Source organism: Bos taurus, chromosome 9, assembly GCF_002263795.3.
Source record: "Bos taurus isolate L1 Dominette 01449 registration number 42190680 breed Hereford chromosome 9, ARS-UCD2.0, whole genome shotgun sequence".
Lineage (NCBI taxonomy): Eukaryota > Metazoa > Chordata > Mammalia > Artiodactyla > Bovidae > Bos > Bos taurus.
Window position 1 is genome coordinate 43,512,866 of NC_037336.1, and position 27,719 is coordinate 43,540,584.

At 39.5% G+C, this 27,719-nt stretch overlaps 1 protein-coding gene across 1 annotated transcript in view; it reads right to left on the reverse strand.

The window, feature by feature from the left end:
* The window catches only part of CRYBG1 (crystallin beta-gamma domain containing 1), a 238,736-nt gene that overhangs the window by 130,436 nt on the left and 80,581 nt on the right, over nt 1–27,719 (reverse strand). Inside the window, exon 2 of the mRNA XM_003586468.6 lies at nt 2,905–3,043. Coding sequence (XP_003586516.3) covers nt 2,905–3,043 — 139 coding nt within the window. The remainder of the gene's footprint in view (nt 1–2,904; nt 3,044–27,719) is intronic.

The window sequence follows — 27,719 nt, forward strand, 5'->3', positions numbered from 1 at the left end:
TTCCATGGACAGAGGAACCTGGTAGGCTACAGTCCATGGGGTTGCAAAGAGTTGGACATGACTGAGGACCCACAAGCCCTTTTTCCTAGTTGATGTATACATTTGTTTGAGAGGCAATATTACCTTAGTATTTAAAAATCCGTTTCCATTTATACAAGCATGTAGAACAAATGTCTTCTTTCAATTGGAGGATTCAATACAATATTGTCAGCTCTAAAGAATGTCTAAGGAATTTTAACATGTTAAATAAGTAAACAAACACAATAACATAGAGTGTGCGGAACACATAAAGAGAATGAATAAACCTTAATTGTTTGGGGGAAGACACATGGCTTAACTTCAGTGCAAATAAAAAACTGAAACATTTGTCTGAATAAACAGATATAACTTAGAGAGCTAGATCAACTCAGGGATCTTAAGAAGAACTGATGGCCTTCTGCCTGGGAAAGATACCAAGGGTGATGCTGATACAATTGCCTAGTAAATCTGCTGAATCCTGTAGGAAATGCCCAGGCTCGTTTCAGAGAGTAGACTAAGAAGAATCCTTTGAAAGGTATGGGAGGCACCCTGGCACTTATAGTAGGTATGAATTACCCAGAATCTACGTGGAGCTAATTTCTGTTTCTCAGTAATACTGGTCAGACTGGTGGTATGGAGCTGTCCTACCCTGCTGAAAATGGTCTAGTTACACATCTCAGCTATGATCTCAAGTGACATAAAATTGAGACCACCATCAGTAGGCAAGAGAGCACTATGCCTCTTTTCTTCTTCCAGTCCATATAGAATATGCAGATGAGAAAGATCCAGAGTCAGACCCATGAGGGATGATGGAGGGGGAAAGAGAGGGAGAGGGAGAGACAACCGGCAGATCCAGAAGTGGACCTGGAAGCCTGTTCTTCCTGTTGTGGGCATTTGACCATCGCTGAGCAGGATGGTGTGGTGCAGGTAGAGCATGCAGGCAGTGCCTGGCTGACCCCATTTCAGGCGGCACGTGGAGACACTGTAGCCAGAACGACGCTTTGCCTATGCTCTCCCTTCTTCGAGTTCCTGCCTGTCTTCTATCTGCCCTGGCTCCCTTCCCACACTGGGTGCCCAGTTCATCCATTTCTGGTCCCAGGTGTCTGCCTTTCCCGGTGTTCTGCCTGGCCTCCTTCTCCCTGTCAGCCCTCCTTGACTTCATCCTGGGAAAGCAAGCAAGGGTAGAGAGAGCATATCTAGACAGGGTGAGAGTATCGTGAAGAAGACACGGCTACTGTTGAACTGTAGACCAAGGGAGGGAGTACCACAGACCCTTCACAGTCATCCCTCTCAGGGAAGTTACTTTTGGCCCAACTTTACATGCTGCTACCAACTGTTTCCTGGACTTCAGTAAATATCATGAGATACTTAATGACATGACACTTGCAGAATTATAATTATTAAGGGACAAATATAGAAAAGAACTCAAAACTCATGGCCAGTGACTGGATTTATCAGGTTTTGTTTCCAGTTACAAACTGTTTCTTATAAAGAAGAACAAAATGTAAAACCAATTTGAAAGTACATATAAATTATAGTAAGCCTGGTTATTTAATTTTTTAAGTTAAATTTGATTTTTTCATTTCACCATTTTTTAAAACTTAATTTTATACTTCTGGTACTCATTGATAAATTATGCTATTTTGAGTTAGAAAGAATTTTCTGTTGAATTTCCCTACCCACTTTTATTTTCTAATAAACTGTAAAATATGAGCTTATGATATCATCATGTCTTTTTTTTCTTACTGCTTTCCATCACCAAGGATATTTTTAAATTTTTTTCATAGTGGTAAAATATACATACATAAAATTTACTATCTTAACCATTTTAAATATACAGATCAGCAGTCCTAAATACATTTAATCCTAAATACACCAGTAGTCCTAAATACATTCACAGTGTTGTATATCCAATCTCCAAATTTTTCATCTTGCACTAAGTAATTGTTTCACTTTTAATATACTGCATTACTAAAACAAACTCCTTTGGGGAGGGGATTTCTTTCATGATGAACTATCTTTCATTGCTAACCCTCAGTGATCTTCTAAGTTGTAACAAGAACTGTATTATACCGCCTTCAAAGTCTGGCAGCTAAACCAGCTCTCACACTGTGAGTCAAGACTTTATTTTATCTTGCTGCTTGCAGGCAAGTGCACAAGCCATGTCCTTTCATGGGTAAAAGGATGCAGTTTAATAAGAATATACTTTTATCTCCTACTTTTAAAGCAATATAGTTAAGTTAGAACTTAACTTTTAAAGCAAAATAAAGTTTCTTTTAAAGAAACACAATTAAAAGCTTCTCTTAAAGCAATATAGTTAAGTTAGAACTTTCTATGCAAACATCTAGACATTAAGATGTAACTGCTGATAGAATGGTAACAACTCTAAATGCCTTACAGTAGGAAGGAAATGTAAGTAAATAAAATGCTTTTTATGGGAAAGAATCACTGTTTCCAAATATTGATGTCATTTTACTTTGTATATCCTTGAGTTAAAGGTATATAAAGGGGAAAAGGCAGCAAAAGGCACCCATGACAACCAGGCAGAACTTCTGAAGGCAGCAAAGAGCAAAGATTCAAACTCATCCTTTGATCCTGATTTATTATCACGGTGCTTTGATATGTAATGACCTTTTAACCATCTGCTTCTGCTAAGTCGCTTCAGTCGTTTCCGACTCTCTGCGATCCCATGGACGGCAGCCCACTAGGCTCCCCCATCCCTGAGATTCTCCAGGCAAGAATACTGGAGTGGGTTGCCATTTCCTTCTCCAATGCATTTATGATCTTTTTAACTATGTTTTTCAACCAGACAGGTGATATTTTACACTGCTTTAATTCAGTAAAGTGTTTAGTCCTAGGAGTCAAATATTGGAAATGAAGCATTACCTTTTTAAAGATTCCAGACTCTGTAGGTAAAGCGCCAGGCATCTCACAGGTGGTGTGAAAGAACTGGGACTCCCCACAGTGCAGTGTAAATTCTTCATACTCTCCAGCCACATGTGCTCCATCCACTACCTCCAAAGCTCTGCAAAGAGTGGAAACAACAACCTCTCAAGAACGCTAAAAACACAAGAGCTAAAGGCACACTTCCCTCTGTATATTTCCAATCAGTCAAAATAATGAATCATTCTTCAAAATCTACACAGAATTGTAGACAACTTGGTATTCTCATAGTACATTTATAAATAAACTTTGATAACTTCCCTATGTGGCTAATAGAATTCTTTTAAATCCTGTGCAGAAAACAAATTGGAGACAGACAGTAAGTAAGTAAATTGTGAGATGGCTAGACAGATTTTGATATGAAAGCAATACAAATTCATTTTATACTTGCTTGGTTGCTCTGCTGTCATTGCTCTTAAGGAAAAAAAAAGGCATTTGTATGTTTTTTGAACACTGGAAATAAAGTGAAAACCAATTCCTCTCAGTTAGGGGAAGAATCTAGGCTATTCCAGGCAAAGGAATCTGTTCCCAGGATTATAATATTTATTAGATTTAAAAGGAATGGAAACCAATAAAGGCAGTATTTTAGCAGACACTGGTGGTTGCCTAACCTCAAACCATTCATTTCCTTAACCAAACCCAAAGCCTAACTGTCACACGACCAACATACATTTTCTTTGCTAACAACCCTGATTTGTCCAGATAGCTATTTTCCATGTGCTTCAGAGGAAGTTGCTTCCTGCCCTGGTAGTCAGTCATGATTGGTCTAATCTTAAAGTCCCCTCACCAGTAACTGACTAAGACATAAGCCCACACCTATCTCTCTAGCTGATACCATCACATTGATTTAGGTCTCCCTGATCCTTAAAGTCTTTGTGTTTACCTAAGTAGTCGCTCAGTCATGTCCGACTCTATGCGACCCCATGGACTGTAGCCTACCAGGCTCCTCCGTTCATGCGATTTTCCAGTGTTTGTACTTCACCTATATCTGATGCAATTCTGGCCACTAGATGTGAGGGACATCTGTTGAAGGAATCATGAGAAGGTCTTTCTCTTAAAAGACAGTTTACAGAAAGTAATAGTTCTTCCCTGCAGGCCAGTATCATGCCTGTATGTGATGAATGTGACAGCCGTCCTGGGATCAGGAGTGGCGTTAGCCTTTGGAGAAGAGATGGAGAAGAAAGCGGGGCAGAAATGTGAGAGCAATTTGCATCTTCAAGTACTTTGTTGAGTAGCTGAATTAACCAATCCTAGACCTGCCCTAGCTCCAAAGTTCTCGTTACATTGCATATAAATGTCCCATTCTTTAAGCCTTTTTGAGTCGAATGTTCTTTGTTACCTGCAGTTGAGCATCATAACTGATACAAGGGTTGATGTATTTCTTAAGCATATACTGAGACTGAGAAGAAGATACTGGACCAGGAGAAGGAGGCTCATGAAGAGAACCAAAAATTAAAGTCTTTAATATTTCACAGAAGAAATAAAAGCCTTTGCGGAATTTCTATCAATACAATGAACCAAGGATAAAAAGTAGGGCAAAGCACTAACACTTTAAAGAGATGAGGACGCATAAATCAATGGGGTAATGTCAACAAGGAAGACATGTATGGGAGTGATTTTAAGAAATCCATCTTGTACCTCTTTATTTTAGAAAACATTATTCTTTGTGTTACAGAAAATGTGAAGGTATTTCAACAGCAACAATTTATTTTTGTCTTTCCTCTCAATTTTGTTTAAAAGTAATTTTTGTACAGAGTAAATACAATTCAATCAATATTGAAGGGAACTGAAATAAAAAGTAATTTCTTTAGCTCAATGATATTTCTCTCTGCATAAGTAACCACTCTGAACAGTTTCCTTCCTGCAACGTTCACGCCATATATAAGGACTTAAAAAAAAAAAATTCTACCCTCTGAAAGTAAGTGCTGAAGTTCACCTTAGAGGAAAATCTCTCCTTAGGAATTACAGATGGCATTTATAAAGGGATAGAAAAATATACCTAGCTTCAAAGAATTATATAACATTTGAAAAGTATCTTATGATTGAGAAGGTGTTAAAGACTTACCACAGATGTACGTTTGTATCACAATTTATTTTTATTAACTGGACACTGACCCTAAATCACAGCCCTTGTGCTGCTTCTGCTTACAAATAAGCCAAGAAGAGCAGCAAGCAAGTGAAGACCACTAGGACTGTAACAAAGAAAATAAAATCTAACCCCAAACTGGATCTGTTTCTTTTACTTTAACTTTTGTCTTCTATTGTCTTTGTTCTCAGTTGTGTCCGACTCTTCGTGACACTGTGGACTGTAGCCTGCCAGGCTCCTCTGTCCATGGGATTTTCCAGGCAAGAATACTAGAATGGGTTGCCATTTCCTTCTCTACTGTTTTTGCTACAGTTAATCACTAAAAAGAGATTGCCTATAGCTTCAAGTATATGTGATGGTCCATATCTTGGAATCGTGCCCCCTAAACCTGAGCTGTACCCTCATTTAGCTCACAGGAAACATCCTCACCAAGGCCCACCTATAAACGACTGCCAGAATGAAGCAATTAACACACCTCTTCCAGAGTCTGGAAATATTTCCTGGTTGGAACCAAGAAATATTTGCAACAACTACTACCTTTTTAAACTTTACCTCCTCACCCCCTACTCTTTGTTTTATAAAAGAAACTAGCATCCAAACCCAGGCAAGATGGCTCTCTGGGACACAGATATCTTCTCTGCCTGCTGGCTTTCCAAATAAAGTCGCTATTTCTGCTTCAACCACTGGTCTCTCAATTTATTGGCCTGTTTGTTGTGCAAGGAGTAGCACGAGCTCGGACTTGGTAACAAGACTTGAAAATGGATTCCAACCACTGAAGTTTTATGAATTGTAAAAGTAAAAAGAAAAGTATAGAGAGTCTACCACTTTAAGGCTTTTTCTTTTTGAAGAGAAAAATACGTGCCCATTGAATGAATCTAGAGATGAAGTGATAAACTAGAACTACATGTGCTTCCTAAGCTGTGTATTGTTGGAGGTGGGCAGAGATCCAAAATGGAGCTCTCTCTTCCTGCTAGATACTTCTGTATTGTGTGATTAAAAGCTAGCAAGGGTGCTCTTTTTATGTATTTTTCTTGTGATCCAACCCCTGCCTGTAGTATAGGATTCTTTTGCCTGCAAGTAATAGAAATTTCAACTCACAGAAGCCTAATCAAACACAAATATAAATCACTGACTATAAAGCAGGAGAGGTGGACTGAGTTCATTTAATCAGTTTATTCCATTGCTGTGGAATTGAGTGGCTGCTACAGTTCTGGTCATCATGTATAGATACATGATAATTCCAGGTGATGAAAGATGATCTCTTCCTGCATCTCTTTCTCAGAAGTAAGGAAGTCTTCTCTAGAAACCACCTAGCAGACTTCTCTGCATATCTCATGTCTACAGCAAAACCATCGCAGGACCTACCCCCAGAGGCTGGGGCCAGAGGGACATCACGGCGCACAGGGTGGGCACCGGAACAAGCTGGGCTCTATTAGGAAGGGGGCAGGGGAGGGAGTGGACACGGATGTCAGTGTGTGTCACTTCACCTCCCTGTCTAATAATATGTCCCCCACACTTGCTACACTGTTGGTAGATGTAGAGTTAAGACATATTCATGGTTGAATTCGAGTTACCAAAGCAGAAATATTCATGATTCTGGCCTCACTGCATGTTGAACCCAGGCAGTTTGCTTGCTTTCCTGGCTTGGAGATAAACTAACAAGACTTAGCCTGCTCTCCAAGGGTCAATCTATATGCTTGGGGTCATGATCTCAGGAGGCAGATTTAGCTTCTCCGTGGCCTGAGGAAAGGGATGACCCTCATATGTAGTCCAGGCAAGGTCCTTGCTTCACTCATAATTCCCAAGCCATTAACTGCAGAGAGTTGTGCTACAGCAAGTGACTTCTGACCTCCCTTGGTGGGGAGGAGTTTGAGGCATTGGCTGAATTTCTTTTCTTCTAAACCAAGATCCAAGCATGGATGCTGACCACGTGGTCACAGGCATCATTAATTCGAAGTTGGCTCCAGGACTCAGTTGGGAGGTAAAGAAAGGCCACAGGGTGCGTGGGCTCAGAGGGTTTTGCAAGCTGAGTTCTGCTTTAGGAGCTTCTCACCCCAGACGCATTTTCTAGTTCCTCTCTAGTGTCAGGCACAGAATTTCTACTCCCAGCAAACGTATTACACAAGTTTGTCTCCTGAAACGCAACCTTCATGAAACATTACACAGACAAAAAATACCTAGAATCGTGCTGAAGGGGGCCCTGGGCCCTAAGTAATTTAAATAATATCTAGCTCTCATGCTTTCAGCTAGCATTTTTATATCTCCTTTCATGTATCATACAAAGTAAAGGTAAGGAAACCCACTCCAAACCCTCAGGACATTAAGATCTAGTAGACATAGGGGCTCATCATGTGGACAAAATATTTTAATCATTAATAACAGTTACAGACAAAGCCAAACATAGATAAGACCCCCTTGTTGTTGTTGTCCAGTCATTAAGTCGTGTCCGACTCTTTGTCACCCCATGAACTGCAGCACGCCAGGCTTCCTTGTCCTTCACTATCTCTGGGAGTTTGCTCAAACTCATGTCCATTGAGTCAGTGATGCCCTCCAACCATCTCATCCTCTGTTGCCCCTTTCTCCTCTTGCCCTCAAACTTTCCCAGCATCAGGGTCTTTTCCAATGAGTTGACTCAAGTTCCCCTAGCTTAAAAGGAAATCTTAACAAGTGTTTGCAACCAGAAAGACCAATTGAAAAGTTCATTTTTCCTTTCCAAAGGATATATTTTCAGTTTAACTCCTGATGAGTAGGCTGCAAGTGGTTGTAAGAAAGGCTAAGTATGGCCTCCTGGTGAGAAATCTAAGACTTATAAATGGAAGTAGAGCTTCCTTTCTGAATAATCACCACTGGTCTCTTATTAAGCACATTATTTCCGGGGTTAAAAAACAAAACAAAATAAAATCCCCCTCCCCACCCCAAATTGCCATACTGGTCTGGAGTTTTATCTGAGGAAAATCTACTAACTGGCTAATTTGCAATCTGCACTTTCTTTTTTTTAGTACAGGTATTATCCTGCCAGAGTGAAGGGAGTTTTGGTGTTAAGTACTTTATTTTACTCAGACTCATAAACAAGTGGAATACTGGCCCACTTATTCCATTATTTTCTGTTCCTTTTTTATTTGGTTTGCTTTTAAATGCCATATTGCCTTTCTTGGAGTTTTTTTTCCTTAATATATATATTTTATTGGAGTAAAGTTGACATAATGTTTCAGGTGCACAGCAAGGTGATTCAGTTACACATACACATATATTATTTTTAAAATTATTTCCATACAGGTTATTACAAGATACTGAATATAGTTCCCTGTGCTATACAGTAAACCTTTGTTGCTTGTTGCATATCTAGTTTTTAAATTAGAAATCTAGCATTCTATTCATATCAAGTCAAACAAGTGAAATTAAATGTCATAAATTTTTTAGTTAGGCAAAAATTCATAAGTTTTCTAAAATATATATGTATAATACATATTATACATATTATTTATATATATGAATACAAAAACTTTTCTACTATGCTTCTCCTTGGAGATTAAGTTGGTAGAAAATTAATAATAATACAATTGTTTGCCCTTTCCCAAATTAAAAGTTATTTATGGTTATTTCCAGGCAAATACAAGCTTTGTGAGGCTTGAGGAAAATATAATTTTTGGGCCCTCTTGAAAAAGAAAACAAAGTATCTTACTTTTTTAAAATATATAGCACTAGGGCCCCATGTGCTCAAGTTGCCCATGAACTTTAGCTTTTGTTTCCTATAAACCCACCTCAGGTTTTCCTGATCGGGTCGGCTCCATCAAGCTGCTCCTTGAGCATTTTAATATATGTAGCCCAGTATAAAGCAAATTATGAGTTTCTCTAGCTAATAATTCTTGGTTCAGAGATAGTGTACATGTAAAACAAATGAGGCACAAAACTAAAGTTTTATAGGGTATGAATGTGAGAATTGGACCATAAAGAAGGCTGAGCAATGAAGAATTGATACTTTAGAACTATGGTCCTGGAGAAGACTTTTGAGAGTCCCTTGGACAGCAAGGAGATCAAACCAGTCAATCTTAAAAGAATCAACTCTGAAGACCAGACTCTGGAAGGACTGATGCTAAAGCTGAAGCTCCAATTCTTTGGAAAAGACCCTGCTGCTGGGAAAGATTAAGAGCAGGAAGAGGAAGGAGTGACAGAGGATGAGATGGTTAGATGGCATCACCGACTCAATGGACATGAGTTTGAGCAAACTTTGGGAGATGGTGAAAGACAGGAAGGTCTGGCTTGCTGCAGTTCATGGGGTCTCAGAGTTGGACACGCCTTAGTGACTGAACAACAACTAGTGTATAAATTGATGCTCTACTGCCATCCAGTGGCTACTTAAAGAATTCTTGGTGTGTTCTAATCAGCCTCAGAGCTGTAACTTGAACAAAAAAAGGTGCGGCCGAGAGAGCTGAAAACACCAGGTATTAGAGCCACTCCTCTGAAATAAGACTGTGGTTATAAGGCTACATAAGTTTTCTGGCCAGAAAGGAAGGGAGGAAACTTTTAATTTATTAACAAACAGGATTAAGTAGAATGTGTAGTAGTATTAATATTTCATTGCTGCAATTGCTGAATGGTAGGGAGCTAACATATATGGAGCAATCCTGCTAATATGAGGCCCTGTATCAGATTATGGACACACCATCAGATAATTCTAGGCCTGGAAAGGCCCCTAGTGATTACCTGGTGCAGTCCCTCATTGCACATTTGAGGAGACATTGGCTCTGAGAAACCACGAGGCTGGCAGGGCTCTGGGCCCGCTGCTTACCCATGTGCTTGGAACTGATGTTAGGCTTCTCTGCTGAGGCTCTCCAAGAGTCAGCTAATGGCAGTGTGACAATAGAACCACACCAATCTATCCCACTGCCGGAAAACAAACAAAAAACTAATATATTTCCCTTGGAAAACCAAGGATTTTGGATTTACAGAATGGGTTTTTCTTTCAAAAGCAATGTTGTATTCAAATTTGTATTTTTCTCACATGAATGAGAGATAAAATATAGCAATGTATACACAGATTTCAGTCATACCAGCCTAGCCATTACCCACGTGATCTTGGCTAGTTGCTTAACTTCTTGCAGCCTCAGTTTCCTCATTTGCAAAACGGGGATTATAATCAGATTGTCATGAGAATTAATTTAGGTAACACTCACTAAACACAGTCTAGTACTGCTACATAACATGTGCTCAATAAGCATCAGCTATTTTAATTATGCCTATGAATGTCAGTTAACATTTGCTGCATTATAACTTTCTAGGCCTCATGTAGATGATATTTTAAGCTAGCGTATTTATCAGGCCCAACTACAAAATGATACAGAGATGAGAATATCTGAATTGAAAGTTACCTCAGAGATAATCTAGTGATCCAACAACCTCATTTTGCAGTAGAGCTCATTGATGACCAGAGACATTAATTGTTCACAGTCATAGGACTAATTATTGGCAGAGTTGAGGGTAAAGAACCTATCTAACTCCCAGTTTAGAGACTGATTTCAAATTCTCTGCAGATGAGTTTCATGGTCACAAATCCTCAAGTTGGATGGATAAATTAATAAACTCTCTATGCTCATCCACGGAGAAGGCAATGGCACCCCACTCCAGTACTCTCGCCTGGAAAATCCCATGGACAGAGGAGCCTGGTAGGCTCCAGTTCATGGGGTCGCTAAGAGTCGGGCATGACTGAATGACTTCACTTTCACTTTTCACTTTCATGCACTGGAGAAAGAAATGGCAACCCACTCCAGTATTCTTGCCTGGAGAATCACAGGGACAGAGGAGCCTAGTGGGCTGCCGTCTATGGGGTCGCACAGAGTTGGACACGACTGAAGCGACTTAGCAGCATGCTCATCCACGTTTTGAAAATCCAAAACACCCTGATAGTTTAAGATATATAAAAAATACTACATCATTAATCCAAGTATTTTGTGTCAGCAAATGGTAATAGCTTTTAACACAGAAGTGCTGCCATCTAGTGGTTACACAAGTTTCAATTTTATCTTTTTTATTTTTTAAAAATAAATAAATCTTTTTATCTTTCAAAAAGAGTTTATCATCTTTTTTAATAGTGTTTTTGTAAAAACTCTATGGGGGTGTCCCTGGTGACTCAGTGGTAAAGAATCTGCCTGCCAATGCTGGAGACCCAGGAGGTGCAGGTTCAATCCCTGGTCGGGAAGAACCCCTGGAGAAGAAAATGGCAACCCACTCTAGTATTCTTGCCTGGGAAATCCTACGGGCAGAGGAGCCTAGTGGGCCACAGTCCACAAGGTCGCAAAGAGTTGAATGTAACATAGTGACGAAACAACAACAACAACAAAGCTCCCTGATCTGGCTGGCCTCTATTGTTTCTAACTTTCTGGGCCCCTTGATTTTTTATTTTTAAAGCAATAAAGATATTTATTGTAATGCACTGCCAAGTAAACTTGCAGATGCCACTAACAAATAATAGAACATTTTTCTATAGCTCATTATTTCCATAAAACAAACCATTTTTCAAATATCATTTCTGAAACAGAATATAAACCCAACTATAAATAACCAAGGAAAAAAAAAAAAAAAAAAAACCAGTGGCCATGAAACCCCAGAGCAGTGTGTGTCACTAAACTAGATGTTTTAAATGGCGCCTAGAAAGCTGGGGCCCATCTCCCAACGTGCTGTGTGGGAGAGTCCCCCTCATATTTGTCCAAGTTCCCCTCATATCTGACCACTGGGAATGCAGATCACTTTCTCTCCAACAGAGCCTGGAGACTTTTGCCCTTATAATTCCATGTTGTGAAATCTAGGCTTTCGGTGCTGCAGAGTTTGTGAAATTTAATCAAGTTGTCTCAGGACCAATAAATGTCAATTTTTGTCATTTGTGATCACCTCCCAAGACTAACAAACTGTGAAGCACCCCCCTGGAACCCCGCCTCACTCCCACCCCTGGAACCAGGCTGAGCTCAGTCAAGTTTGGCTTTATTAGTATTGGTTCCAGAGGAAAGAAGAGTCTCAATCTGAGCAAGAACAGAGGACCAGGGACCAAAACCACCCAGGAATCACTGCCCTAAGCCCTGAGGACCTTGGTCTGGGTCTCAAGGAAGGGCTTAGATTTATCACAAGTCTTGTGTTTCATTAATGACTGCACATAATCGATCTCTCTTAGAGTCGCTGAGGGCTTCCCTGGTAGCTCAGCTGGTATAGAACCTGCCTACAATGCAGGAGACCTGGGTTCAATCCCTGGGTTGGGAAGATCCCCTGGGGAAGGGAACAGCTACCTATTCCAGTATTCTGGCCTGGAGAATTCCATGGACTATATAGTCCATGGTGTCACAAAGACTCGGACATGACTAAGCAACTTTCACTTTCACTCAGAGTTGCTAAAAATCCTGGCCTTTTCCCCCACATCTCTTTATAATATTCAAGTTGAACAAGGTTGGATTTTAGTTGTCAAAATAGAAAAAAGTTTCTTGGTTGCTAGCATTTTTCTTCTAAGGGTGTCAAATTCCTATAATCTAATGGCAGAGAAAATGTAGGTCTTATTTTGATGGCACATATAATCCCCAAAGAAAGACTCATGACTTTGCTAAGCTCATAAATAACAAATACATAATGCAAGAGAATTTTAAATTGCTATCTTTTGCAACACAAAACAAAGCTAATGGTGATTATATAACCATGGAGCAGGCAAGGAGCAGGCAACTTGGCAGAATATGGTTCTGTGTACAAGAGCAGAAAACCAAGCCCCAAGTCACCAGGGACAGCTCTTGGGAGTCAATCCTGAGCTCTTCTGCTCCCATCATTCAACCTCCAATCACTGGTGAGGGGACCTTTGTCATCACACCTGAGCTTGCTTTGAGAGACACTAAAGATGCAGCCACATGGACCTCTTTGTTAGACAAACTGCAGGAAAACTGAGAAGGGTGTAAGCTACCATCTTATTTAATACTCTGTCTATAGTGACTGAAAGGGAAAGTTTCTCTCTTTCTTAAATGTAAAAAAAAACTTTTTCTTTTCCTCACCAGTTGTCTTTCAGACAATGTGGACTGTAGACCTGATCATGCATAAATATTAGTAATTATATAGAATTATATAGAACTTTATGAATATACAATCTGTAAAGTAATTATCTCTCTGGCTTATGACACTACTACTCCTTTAGTTTTTTTTTTTATCCTCCTTTATTTACATTGTTAAAACAACAGAATGGGAAAGACTAGAGATCTCTTCAAGAAAATTAGAGATACCAAGGGAACATTTCATGCAAAGATGGGCTCGATAAAGGACAGAAATGGTATGGACCTAACAGAAGCAGAAGACATTAAGAAGAGGTGGCAAGAATACACAGAAGAACTGTACAAAAAAGATCTTCATGACCAAGATAATCACGATGGTGTGATCACTGACCTAGAGCCAGACATCCTGGAATGTGAAGTCAAGTTGGCCTTAGAAAGCATCACTACGAACAAAGCTAGTGGAGATGATGGAATTCCAGTTGAGTTATTTCAAATCCTGAAAGATGATGCTGTGAAAGTGCTGCACTCAATATGCCAGCAAATTTGGAAAACTCAGCAGTGGCCACAGGACTGGAAAAGGTCAGTTTTCATTCCAATCTCAAAGAAAGGCAATGCTAAAGAATCCTCAAACTACCACACAATTGCACTCATTTCACACGCTAGTAAAGTAATGCTCAAAATTCTCCAAGCCAGGCTTCAGCAGTATGTGAACCATGAACTTCCTGATGTATAAGCTGGATTTAGAAAAGGCAGAGGAACCAGAGACCAAATTGCCAACATCTGCTGGATCATCAAAAAAGCAAGAGAGTGCCAGAAAAACATCTACTTCTGCTTTATTGACTATGCCAAAGCCTTTGACTGTGTGGATCACAATAAACGGTGGAAAATTCTGAAAGAGATGGGAATACCAGACCACCTGACCTGCCTCTTGAGAAACCTATATGCAGGTCAGGAAGCAACAGTTAGAACTGGACATGGAACAACAGACTGGTTCCAAATAGGAAAAGGAGTACATCAAGGCTGTATATTGTCACCCTGTTTGTTTAACTTCTATGCAGAGTACATCATGAGAAACACTGGGCTGGAAGAAGCACAAGCTGGAATCAAGATTCCCGGAAGAAATATCAATAACCTCAGATATGCAGATGACACCACTCTCATGGCAGAAAGTGAAGAGGAACTAAAAAGCCTCTTATGGGAAATAGATGGGGAAATAGTGGAAACAGTGTCAGACTTTATTTTGGGGGGCTCCAAAATCACTGCAGATGGTGACTGCAGCCATGAAATTAAAAGACGCTTACTCTTTGGAAGGAAAGTTATGACCAACCTAGATAGCATATTCAAAAGCAGAGACATTACTTTGTCAACAAAGGTCCGTCTAGTCAAGGCTATGGTTTTTCCAGTAGTTATGTATGGATGTGAGAGTTGGACTGTGAAGAAGGCTGAGCATCGAAGAATTGGTGCTTTGAACTGTGGTATTGGAGAAGACTCTTGAGAGTCCCTTGGACTGCAAGGAGATCCAACCAGTCCATTCTAAAGGAGATCAGCCCTGGGTGTTCTTTGGAAGGAATGATGCTAAAGCTGAAACTCTAGTACTTTGGCCACCTCATGCGAAGAGTTGACTCATTGGAAAAGACTCTGATGCTGAAAGGGATTGGGGGCAGGAGGAGAAGGGGACGACAGAGGATGAGATGGCTGGATGGAATCACTGACTCAATGGACATGAGTTTGAGTGAGCTCCAGGAGTTGGTGATGGACAGGGAGGCCTGGCATGCTGCAATTCATGGGGTCGCAGAGTCAGACACGACTTGAGCGACTGAACTGAACTGAAACATTATTACTTTGTAGCATTTTTAGAAGCAATAAAGTTTCAACAGAAGCTGTGTAATTTGTTCCTTGCACCAAAAATGTTTAGCATTACTGTACTTCCTGAACTCACAAATACTAATTTTTCTTACAAATCAGATACTCTCAAAATTCTCACAGCTGTAATTCAGAGATTTAAAGGCTCTAATCAATATGTTCTTGCTATATGATTGATGATCCATAAGCCTCATAAAACTAGAAGTGAGAATTTAGTCTTTAAATGTTACTCGTAAGACAATAAAACATTCCAACACACAATCCGGTGCTTGTAGTAAATGGTCTTTGATGATAATGTGAAACGAAAAAAAATTTTTAAAATATGAGGATGAGTCTCTATATATCATTTTTACTTTTTCAAGGTAATTCTTATGGAGGTTAGCTTGTACATTTAATTTTCATAACTGTCAATTTCATCATGTTCTACTTACTGGACTTCCAAATACCTGGCAGTTGTTTGATGATGAATGTAACATGCATAATAATTTTTTCATAATTGTCTGAATTACATCTTCGGCTTCCTCCATGTTCATCACCTGCATCAGGTGGGTAAATGCCACAAGGGCCGCCTAGACACAGCCTTTGGCAGTGACTAAAAATGTCATCATTTACTTAATGAATGAGTTCAATTACTGTCTTCAACTTGTGATAATGTTACAAAAGAAAAGTCTAATTAGATATCATCTCTGCTGCTGCTGCTAAGTTGCTTCAGTCATGTCCGACTCTGTGCGACCCCATAGACGGCAGCCCACCAGGCTCCCCCGTCTCTGGGATTCTCCAGGCAAGAACACTGGAGGTGGTTGCCATTTCCTTCTTTAATGCATGAAAGTGAAAAGTGAAAGTGAAGTCGCTCAGTCGTGTCCGACTCTTCCCGACCCCATGGACTGCAGCCCACCAGGCTCCTCCATCCATGTGATTTTCCAAGCAAGAGTACTGGAGTGGGGTGTCATCGCCATCTCTAACAAGAAGTAATAATGTAAAACACATAACCAACACATCAGGAATACAGATGTGCTGACTAAAGAGGATGGGAGGCTGGACCTCAGAATAGACTAATATTGGTCATCTCAGCTCTTATGAATGAAAATCTCTCACACAGAGGAGGCAAGAACAGACTGTCACTGGGTTCCTACTCCGCATTTAGCTTAATAAATTGTTCTTACAGAGGTCCCAGTAACAATCTCCATATTTCCCCCCTGAGGAGTTCTCCAATATGACCCTAAGCCCCTTTCCTTTCCCCAAACTCAGCCTTTCAGTCATGGTCAGGGAAATCCGCATTTCCCTTAGGTATACCTTGCTTCAGTGTTTATATGTCTTTGCTTGGGCTGCTTATTAATTCTTTTCCCTTCCCTTTTTGTAATTTTTGGTGATTAATTTCTATTAAACCTAATTACAGAAGTCATTTACTCCAGAATGTCACTGATTGTAATGAAACTTGTGTTTTCTCATCTGTTAGCTATTCAGTTTATACTAAAGTAAATCCTAATTTACCAAAGGGTTGTGTTACAAAGTTTTATTTTTAACAATAAAAATTCTGTAAATACAACATTGTAAGTGGTGGTTTGATTACCAAATAAACCCTAAAAGTCAATTTCATGTAGCTGAAATCGTGTGTTAGTTGCTCAGTCGTGTCCAACTCTTTGTGACCCCATGGACTGTAGCCAGTCAGGCTTCTCCATCTGTGGAATTCTCCAGACAAGAATACTGGAGTGGGTTGCCATTCCCTTCTCCAGGAAATCTTCCCAACCCAGGATCAAACCCGAGTCTACTACATTGCAGAAAGATTCATCACCATCTGAGCCATCAGGGAAGCAACTATGCCATAGCAAAAAAGAAAGGAAAAAGAATGCCATTATGAATCACAATTGTTTCAGTATTGGTTAAAAAGAAAAAAAAAGGAATAAGAAAGCAATAAGACAATCTGAGGAATAGTCTTTCTTTTCTTTGAGTGCAGATTATTCTCTTTTTGGGATAAGGATCACTGAGAAAAAGCAGATTCAATTGAAAAAAGATAATGGTTAGATTTTTTCAGATTATAAAGTGACTTTACAAAGGTTTTGTTATCATCAGATCTAGATTATTATTATTTCACATCAAAAATCATGTTTTTTTTCTTTCCCTTTCCTTCACACAAATCTATCACTAGCTTTATTCCTGGGTTTTATAACCACCAACTGCGTGATCATGACTTGTAGTGGAAACAAAGGGGACACAAAGAATGGAAAGAAAAAAAAGAGGAGTGGAGAACAGGGAGAGACCTTCCTTGGCCAAAACTAGCAAGAAAGAGGAAGAGAGGAAAGTATTCAAAATACGGTGAGGCGATGCTTAGGAGGAAAGAAAATCCTCATGTGTGGAAATAAGAGGGCTGAGAAGAGACAGCAGAGGGCAGAAGAAAAGAGGGACACAGTCCGTGCACAGATCTCTGAGGGAAGACACATGGGCCCCACATCCCCTGGGGTTAAGCGCCGAGGTATGAGGCTCCAGACAGGCTTCTGTGCACAACAGCTTTCACACACAAAGGACTAAAGGACATGGAAAATCCAGGTGAGTGACAGTAACTGGTTTTGAACTTTCAGGTTGGACATTATGAAGTATCAAGTCTTCCCTGGTGGCTCAGATGGTAAAGAATGCAGGAGACCCAGGTTTCATCCCTGGATTGGGAAGATTCCCTGGAGAAGGGAATGGCTACCTACGCCAGTATTCTTGCCTGGGAAATCCCATAGAATATGAGCCTGCCAGGCCGCTGGGGTGGCAAAGAGTTGGACACAACTGAGGGACTAACACTGTGAAGTATCATTTGTGTGAGTCAAAACAAGCCAGATAGGCCAACTTCATATGGTTCAACCCAGTATCATTTGTTAAGTGTTCAATTAGGTTTTCTGGGAACACATGTCATTTCTCAATTCCACTGTAAGCTTTTGGAGAGTTAAAAAGTACTTTCTTCTACCCTATAACCTGAACTCAATGGGTATAAAATAAATGCCTTTTTTAAAAACTCAGGGATGATATAAAACAAGTTTTTTCTTGTGGCACTGACTAAGAACCCAGGTTTCCAGCACTGAGAGAAAGTTGAGTCATTAAACCACAAAGCTTTCTGTCCCAAGAAAATATTTATTTTGTCTAATAGGGTTTTAAATTAGGGAGTGTTATCTCATCAAGTATAATAAGGACTTGTGAGTCAACAAGCTCTGTGTATACAGGAGAGCTTTACTTCTGCACTCAAGATGAAGTGAGAAACTGTCTCACTCTTTGGCTGTGAAATCAGGGACAGAATAACAGAAAGAAAGAACTACCTTCATTTTCTTCACTTAAAAACATCTTCCTACTGCTTCTGTAATAAAAATGTTTTTAAAAATATTGCCAGTGCTTCAAAAGGAAATAAAACTTGTTTTTCATAAATCAGGTAATAGTGGTTCTTAAAATGCTTCCAAAAAATGAGCAAGTTATAAAACAAACAGTAGATATTAAATTTTATTAAAAATTTTCATTTGGCATATTGTTTTAAATGGATGAAACGGGCTATTGGCATTTCATCAGCTTTAGCAATTGCTTTTCACTAAAATAATCAAAATAACTTTCTTAGCAAAATTAATTTCCAATCCATCAGTCTTTTTTCCCTTTAAATTAACAGAATTTTCAGTTCAGTCCCTCAGTTGTGTCCGACTCTTTGTGACCCCATGAATCGCAGCACGCCAGGCCTCCCTGTCCATCACCAACTCCCGGAGTTCACTCAGACCCATGTCCATCAAGTCAGTGATGCCATCCAGCCATCTCATCCTCTGTCGTCCCCTTCTCCTACTGCCCCCAATCCCTCCCAGCATCAGACTCTTTTCCAATGAGTCAACTCTTCGCATGAGGTGGCCAAAGTCCTGGAGTTTCAGCTTTAGCATCATTCCTTCCAAAGAAATCCCAGGGCTGATCTCCTTTAGAATGGACTGGTTGGACCTCCTTGCAGTCCAAGGGACTCTCAAGAGTCTTCTCCAACACCACAGTTCAAAAGCATCAATTCTTCAGCGCTCAGCCTTCTTCACAGTCCAACCCTCACATCCATACATGACCACAGGAAAAACCATAGCCTTGACTAGATGGACCTTTGTTGGCAAAGTAATGTCTCTGCTTTTGAATATGCTATCTAGGTTGGTCATAACTTTTCTTCCAAGGAGTAAGCATCTTTTAATTTCATGGCTGCAGTCACCATCTGCAGTGATTCTGGAGACCCCAAAAATAAAGTCTGACACTGTTTCCCCATCTATTTCCCATGAAGTGATGGGACCAGATGCCATGATCTTCATTTTCTGAATGTTGAGCTTTAAGCCAACTTTTTCACTCTCTACTTTTACTTTCATCAAGAGACTTTTAGTTCCTCTTCACTTTCTGCCATGAGGGTGGTGTCATCTGCATATCTGAGGTTAGATTCCCCAATTTAGGAAACAGTCAAAGTATTTTTCTCCTCTTACCAAATTTAGTAGTTATAACTCAAATCACTAGACCACAAGTATGAGAAAATCATTGACCATTTTCAAATTTTTGAAAACAGAAAAGATTTGACATGAATCTTAATCATTCTAAAGGATTACTCATTTTTCTTTCACTTCTCCATCAAACAGTTTATATATGTCACCAATAGAAAAGGAAGATACTGATCAACCTAACTAAGTGCTTGGATTCCCCAATTGAAATGTAAGCAAGTTACTGAGAAAGCAAAACACATATGGGTTTACCATTCATCTGGCTACAGGACCTGCCGAGGACAAAGGAGTAGAATCTGATACTGTCCTTTTCCCTCCCTCTCAGCTCTCCCTGCATTTTTTCCCTTTGCCTCCTTACTACAGATCCTAGGGTTTTGCTATGTTTCCACATCAACTGTTAAACAGAAAAGTGATCTAGTAAAACTAATATGAAAGAACTATTTGCTCACCATGTGTACTGGGATGAATAGTGTCCCTCCAAATTCATGTTCACCTATAACCTCAGAACATGTCCTTATTTGACATAGGGTCTTTCCAGATGCAATTAGTTAAATCAAGATGAAATCATACTATATTCAGGTGGACCCTTATAAAAAGAAGGAAATCTGGATACACAAATGGAAACACACAGATCCAGAGGGAAGAAGGCCATGTGATGCTGGAGGCAGAAATGGAGAGATGCAGCTGCTAGCCAAGGACACTAGGGATTCTGGCAATGACCAGAAGCCAGGAGGTAAGGAAGGATCTTCTTTGGAGCATTCAAGGGAGGATGGCCCTACGGACACCTTGTTTTCAGACTTCTAGCCTCCAGAACTGTGACAGAATAAATTTCTGTTGTTCTAAAGCCAGCAAGGTTGTGGTAATATGCGATGGCTGCTAAAACACTGTGCCACTCCACTGTAGTGAATGTGTTATTTTTAAGATGATTTCTGGATGAAGGCAATGCTTAATGCAAAGTGATGAAATAAAAGGTGCTTCTGGCAAGATAATAATTGAGAGGAGAAGACATTTATAGGGAACTGGGCCATTGGAGTTCCATTTAAATAAGCTTGGCATGCAGCCTCCTCTGTGGAGATGTGAGCCTGGGCTAGTCTGAGCGGAACACTTTTACTAAGCCTTAGGAAGAGAGGAAAGAGAAATGAAAAGGACACATGCACTTTGCCTTCCAGGGCATTCGAAAGACACCAAAAGTCCAGAGATGAAACAGGTTGCCTTGAGTAACCAGGAAGCCCGAAATAAAATCAAGAATAACAGGTATAGCAAGAGAGAATCTCTAGTAAATACCACTATATATCTCTATACTACCAGTTCCTTTAAATCCTAGCAAAGTTACAACATTTAGCAAAGTTAGTGCCAGGTGAAAGAATTAAATGTAAAAACATCAAATCACAAAGATTAGAAGGCCATTATATGCCATGTTAGAAGATAACACAGGATGGAAAACAATTTCCTAAGATTAAATGAAATGGAAGAAATAAAATAGAAAAATATTGGAATTTTACTGTGCCAACATTTTAAATTTTCCCATATTTTTTAAAAGTGAAAGATAATAATAAGCTAAGAAAATATCTGCAACACAAACATCCAACAATTGGTTAAGAGTCATACTAGACAAAGAAATCATACAAAATTATATAAAACTGTATTATATTAACAAACCTGGTAAAATGGGCAAGGGAAATAAATAATTTTCCAAGAAAAAAACTGTTAAGGTATTTCCCCAAATTCACTAGTAATAAAATAGATACAATTTTTAAATTAAAAGTGAAAGTGTTAGTTGCTCAGTCATGTCCAACTCTTTGCGACCCCATGAACTGTAGTCCACCAGGCTCCTCCATCCATGGAATTTTCCAGACAAGAATACTGGAGTGGATAGCTACTCTCTTCTCCAGGGGATCTTCCTAACCCAGGGATCGAATCTGGGTCTCCTGCATTGCAGGCAGACTCTTTACCATCTGAGCCACCAGGAGACCCACATACTACTAGGGGGCATATTAATTGCTACAGCTATTTAATAAGGAATTTATTAGTATTTATCAAGAGACTTTAAAATGATAGTATACCTGTACCCTGTGATTCTACTTCTAGAAAAGATTTATAAGGAAATAATCAAAGAAGTACTCAATTTTTTTTTTAACCAAGATGTTATGGCAGTGTTATTTATAATAAAATTTGCAAACAACTCAACCAATTTGGGTAATGATTAGGTTATGGAACATCATTATAGAAAGCCATTTATTCTTTAAGGCATGGAGTGAAGCTTATAACTTTATGGTAGTTGAAAAGTAGAATAAAACTATGTTAAATATCCAAGAACACATGGAAACAGCATACACTAAATCTTTAGTGCTCTGGCTACCTGGATAATAATTTATGTTCTTACTATATTTTCCACGTTGTCATGCACTCTTTTATCATGAGAAAATATTTAATTTAAAAAGTTTTAAAACTCCTAATAGCCTCATCAGGGAAGTTTAAATAACAATTTTGAGTGGCAGTAACAGAAGGTAAAACCCAAATGATGAGACAGACCTTTTTACATAATCTAATAAAATATTAATGTGCAGATTTTACCTGCCAGTCTCAATTTCTTTTTCCCAGTTTCCTTGGCCAGTAATTCCTAACCTAAATTTTGGAATATCCCAAGTGACTGTCAATTATTTCACGAGAGTCACATTTTTTTCTTGGATAGTTTCCAAGACACCATTTGTTTTTAAAACCTCACTCTGTTTAAGGCAATTAGTATCTGTTTTGAGTTTATCAGAGAATTAGAAAGTAATCTTCGAAAGAAAGGTGAGTTTGCAGTGGCGGCAGCTAGACTGAGGTGAGGGCCAGGAGAGCACAGAACTTGACAAGAGAATGATTTTGTTTTATTTCCTTCTGTACATAATTCCAAAATCATTTCTTCTTCTTCAAAGGGAACATTGTGCCAATAACCAAAGAGTATTCTGATTTCATTTTCCAGGGCTCTGTATCTTTTTGTTCCTCCTGCTCTTTTTTGTTATTTACACACATTTTATAGAACAAGTCAGCAAACCCACAAAATGAAACTGGCGAAGGTTTGCCTTCACACTGATCCTGGATAAAATCTTCTGATTTAGTATTCTATAGTTTTCTTTTAGATCAGGGGTTGGCAAACTATGGTCTGCAGGCCACACTGGGTCCACTGCCTATTTTTGTAAATAAAGTTTTATTGGAACAATGACATAGTAGTTGCAACCCAGAAGTATCTATGGCTACTTCAGTGCTACAATGGCAGAATTGGGTAGTTGCAACAAGACTGGATGATTAACAGTGTCTAAAATATTCAGTCTCTTTGGCCCTTTATTTGCTGACCCCTGTTTTAGATCACAAACTCCTACAGCCTTGCTTGCCAGAGTCTTCTTTTTGCACTTTCATTGAAGAGGAATAGAACTAGAATTCTAGTAAACATTATTAGATAATTATAATACAAGATAAGCTCAAGCTTACTCAAAATCTGGATAAATTCAAAGACAGGAAAAATTCACCCACAATTCAGGATGTAGGTCCAAAGTGGCATAAGTCTTTGACTTCCTTAACTTTCCTGACTACTTTTATAGCCATCCTCCATGATAGCCCCCGTAATCTGCTCCTCCTGGTAGTTAAGCCTTTGGGTAGTTCCTGCTCACACACACATGTAACAGTATCTTGCTTCTCAGACTCATGACATTGTGGCTTTTCTCTCCCTCTGTCTCTCTCTCATCACTTACTCCTATCATATCATGGAGAGACCCACATGACAAGAGCTGGGACCTCCAACCAATAGCCAGTGAGGAACTGGGACCTCCTCACAAGAGCCATACAAGTAACCTCGGAAATTGGTCTTCTAGCCCCAATCATTCATACGACTGTGGCCTAGCCAACTTCTCGATTTCCACCTAAGAGAACCTGTGCTGCAACCAGCCAGCAAAGCTGCTCCCAAATTCCTGATTTGCTCCAACTGTGAGATAGAAATGTTTGTTTTTTTAAGCCCTTAAATTTGGGGATAATTTGAGTACACAGCAACAGATAATGGATATACTCTCCTCTGTCTCCACTTACACGTCCCAGTGTTTAGCTTTAGAAACCTTTCTGTACAAGACTGTCAGACGTAAGACATGGTCCTTGAAATGGATCATGAATTGGCTCTAGATCAGGTCACAATATAAATGTCGCGTGGAAATTTTTCTCTATACTATAAAAATTCCAGGTTTATATCAGCTATTAAAACAGCTCTTCATTTTTCCTGTCTACTGCTACAAAGACACTAGCTAAAGACTGAAATGACTGAGGTCATGTGAGGGCCCTGGAAATAACACCATGTTCACGCCAGGAGGTCAAAAACTCACCAAAACATAACCAAACAACCCCCAAAGTGTCATGGGAACCTGAGCTCAAACTTCTCAGATCAGTTTAGGCTTCCAAACAGCTTTCAGCCTCCTTTCTACTTTCAGTGGATGAGGGGAATGATATAAGCAGTATTCGTATTCATGTAGCACTTTGAAAAGTAGCACCTTTATATCATAATCTATCTTTAATCCTCACAGCAATGCTGACTTGTAGTTTTAAAATAAGGGTTATCTTACTTGAATATTGTACAGCACAGGGACATACAGACATTATTTTGTAATAACTTTAAATACAGTATAATCTATTTAAAAACTGAATCACTATGTTGTACACCTGAAAATAATATTGTAAAGCAACTATACTTCAATAAAAAAAGAGTCACCTTACTTTAAGATTAGATGAGAGAAAACATTAAAGAGAAATTAACATTTAAGACAGAATATTAGTATCAGAATAGAAAATAATATCTAATTATTTCTGTGAAGCATTAGGATGCTTCACAGAGAATGTGTAAAGCTAAGAAGTTTAATGAGGGGCCTCAGAGGTCAAATCAGAGGTCAAATCGGGACAGACTGAGGTATACCTGGTGTGGCACCCCATTTTTTTCACTGGTTCAGTACTTAGGGTATACTCTCTAGACTTACTTCTATGTTTGGATTAGAGAATCACACCCTTGACCTTCAATTGCTCAAGCCCTCCAAGAACCTATTGGTTACCCTGAGAACATACTAACTCTCGGGGAGCAGCTACTCATCTTTGTACCCCCATCAGTATGTATTCAGTAGTGCAGTGAATTCACATGGAAAGTCCTCAGAAAATGTCTGAGAAAGGCAAGGAGGGAGGAAAAGAGGAAATAAAAAGGGGATGTTAAGTATAATTTTCTTGTTTTCTTCAACCTATAAAACCTATAGTATTCTAAAGTATTTTAACCAGGGCTGAATAATTTCTCTCAATGGACTTATTTCTATTTAAAATTTCTGAAGTGGACAAAAATCAGGCAGAACACATTCATGGAAGTACAAAGGAGGGGAGAAAAGCTTCTCTTTGAATTAACAGTGACTCATCTCCTAAGAAATCTAGGTTACGAGGCACAATTAAGAGATTGTGTTTATTGGAGTATTTCACTCTCAAAGAGCTTCAATAGACATGCAGAAGACAATAATGATTTTTGTCATACTGAAGTGAATATTCTGGTGCCTTGAGAACATAATCATTATTTATAGCAATATTACCCATAAAACAGGGCCCTGACCACAAGCACCTGTAAACTAATTGATGACTCAGCAAACAAAGAAAAGAAGCCCCTCCACATCAAGACACGCTTGTGGTTGGCACATTCATGTCATTTGTACTCACTGATAACATCTGGTTTTATGAATCCAGAGTGGACCCACATCAGCTCTTTGTCCTGACAGACTCCCAGGGAGCCAGCCAAGCCTTCGTACAGAGGGTGCTACAGGCTATAGCAATATGACAAGGACACCTGGGTGCCTTCACAGAACAAGCTGACAAAATGCATAAAGTGCTAAAACAAAAAATTCAACAAACCACAAAGCAATGTGGCCATTTCTGCATATATCTTCCCCTCATCCTGGTATGAGGGGGGGATCTCATCCCACCTACTGGTAGAAGTGTTCTTAGAATTTGGCTCAGATAGTAAAGAATCTGCCTGCAATGCGGGAGACTTGGGTTCAATCCCTAGTTTGGGAAGATCCCCTGGAGAAGGGAATGGCAACCCACTCCAGTATTCTTGCCTGGAGAATTCCATAGACTGAGGAACCTGGTGGGCTACAGTCCATGGGGTCAGAACTCAACTGAGCGACTAACACATTCATGTTCACAGGTAGAAAGATTCAGTCAATAAAATAGAACCTAATACCTGCTTTGCAGTTAGATGTGTTTGCTTAATAAAAATAGGTAATTTGTTTGCTCATCTGGGTCTACAGTCCCCTTGTCTTCAATTCCATTTCAGACATAATTCCCAAGGTGCTTTGGAATCTGAATGTTTTTCAAAAGACTGTGTGAAGAAAGTATCTGGACTGAATGAAATATTTAAGTGTCCACCTAAGAAGGTACTTATATATCACTTAGGAAAGTTAGAGACCATTTAGAGAGGTTTATTCCAAGGTAGAGATTAGGAGACTAAACGGCAGAGGGCCGGATGGACATGTGTTTAGCAGGCTGTGGGGACTAGTCTTGGGAACAGCCCCAACAACTCCCTCTCTGTCCTACCCCTACCTCACACTAGAGGGTGAAGTCATTTTCCACTCTCTTTCGAGCTGCTACCCTGGGGGAGAGGCCACATGGAGGGAGGGTGTAGGGGAGAACCTAGAAACTTGACCAACAATAAGAACTGAGGCCCTGGACACACGGCCCCAGCAGACCAGTCCCCACCAGCTCCCAGCTTTTTCAGCTGAGTTGTCAGACATGTGACTGAGGGAGCCATCTGAGACGTTCCAGCCTTAGCAGACACCACATAGAGCAGATACAAGCCTATTCCATGTGCCCTGCTCAAATTCCAATCATTAGAAACAATAAAGCAAAATTTTCAATAGATGTTACGTGGCAATAGATAACTGAAACAGGCTAATGTCAAATAGCCTTCTGCTAAAATCTTTTTTTTTTTTAAATGCCACACTTGGTTATTTCTTGCAGAAATCACCCACAGTAAATCCAACTGTACTAAAAACTTATTAGATAGAACATGGACTCTGAACAGATACACTCTAGAAAGGATGGAATGATTCAGGGAAAGTTTTCATTTTAAAATAATACAATGCAGGAGACACAGGTTTGATTCCTGGTCCAGGAAGATCCAACACGCCATGGAGCAACTAGGCCCCTGAGCCACAGCTATTGAGCCTCTGCTCTAGAGCCTGGCAACCACATGAAGCCTGCATGCCCTAGAGCCTGTGCCCAGCAACAAGAGAAGCCATGTCAATGAGAAGCTCTCACACCACAACTACAGAGTAGCCCCCACTTGCCACAACTAGAGAAAAGCCTGCGCTGCAACGAAGACCCAGCAGAGTCAAATATAAATGAATAAATAATTTCTAAAAACTAATATATATAATCATTTTTATCTTATTTTAAATGAAGAGAGCACTGGGGAGGAAAAATAGAAATCAACTCAGCTGTATGAAGCATTTAAGATAATTATAGTGTAGTAGTAATAACTACTTTTATGGGATGGTTGCTATATCCCAAGCACTATGCTATGTTTTACAGCTATTATCTCATTTAATCCTTACAATGAACCTGTGAGATAGGTGTTATTATCTGTACTTTATATAGATGAGGAAACTGAGGCTCAAAGAGATTAAGCAATTTGCCTAAAAGTCACCCAGCTAGGAAGGTTTGGAGCTGAGATCTGAACTTGGCCAGCCTGACATGAAAGCCATTTAACTATAATGTACAATACAGTCTGCAGCTTTAATAGTAAAATAGTTTCATTATTCAGGTACTTTTATGGTCAGAGAGGAATGTGCCTGACAGTAATAATGCCAAAGTCTAAGTGTTAGTCACTCAGTCGTGTCGACTCTTTGCGACCCCATGCACTATAGCCTGCCAGGCTCTTCTGTCCATGAGATTTCCCAGGCAAGAATTCTGGAGTGGGGTGCTACTTCTTCCTCCAGGGAATTTTCCCGACCCAGGGATTGAACCCAGGTCTCCCACATCACAGGTGGATTCTTTATCTCCTGAGCTACAGCAGAAGCCCACAGTAATAATAGCAAAAAATAAAAGCCAATATTTTGACCTTAAATAAGTATTTTTACATTCAATTTGGCATTCTTTTGCTTTACTCTGGTATTTGGTTAGATTCATGCTATATAATTCTTGGAAGATACGGGAAATTTTCTCATATACAGCATGGACATCTGTCCTTTTCCTAGTTTATATTTCTTAAAAGATTATTTGTTATATAAAAGGGAGAACTGAGACATCACCATCTGATACTGAGGATTTATCCTGATTAGC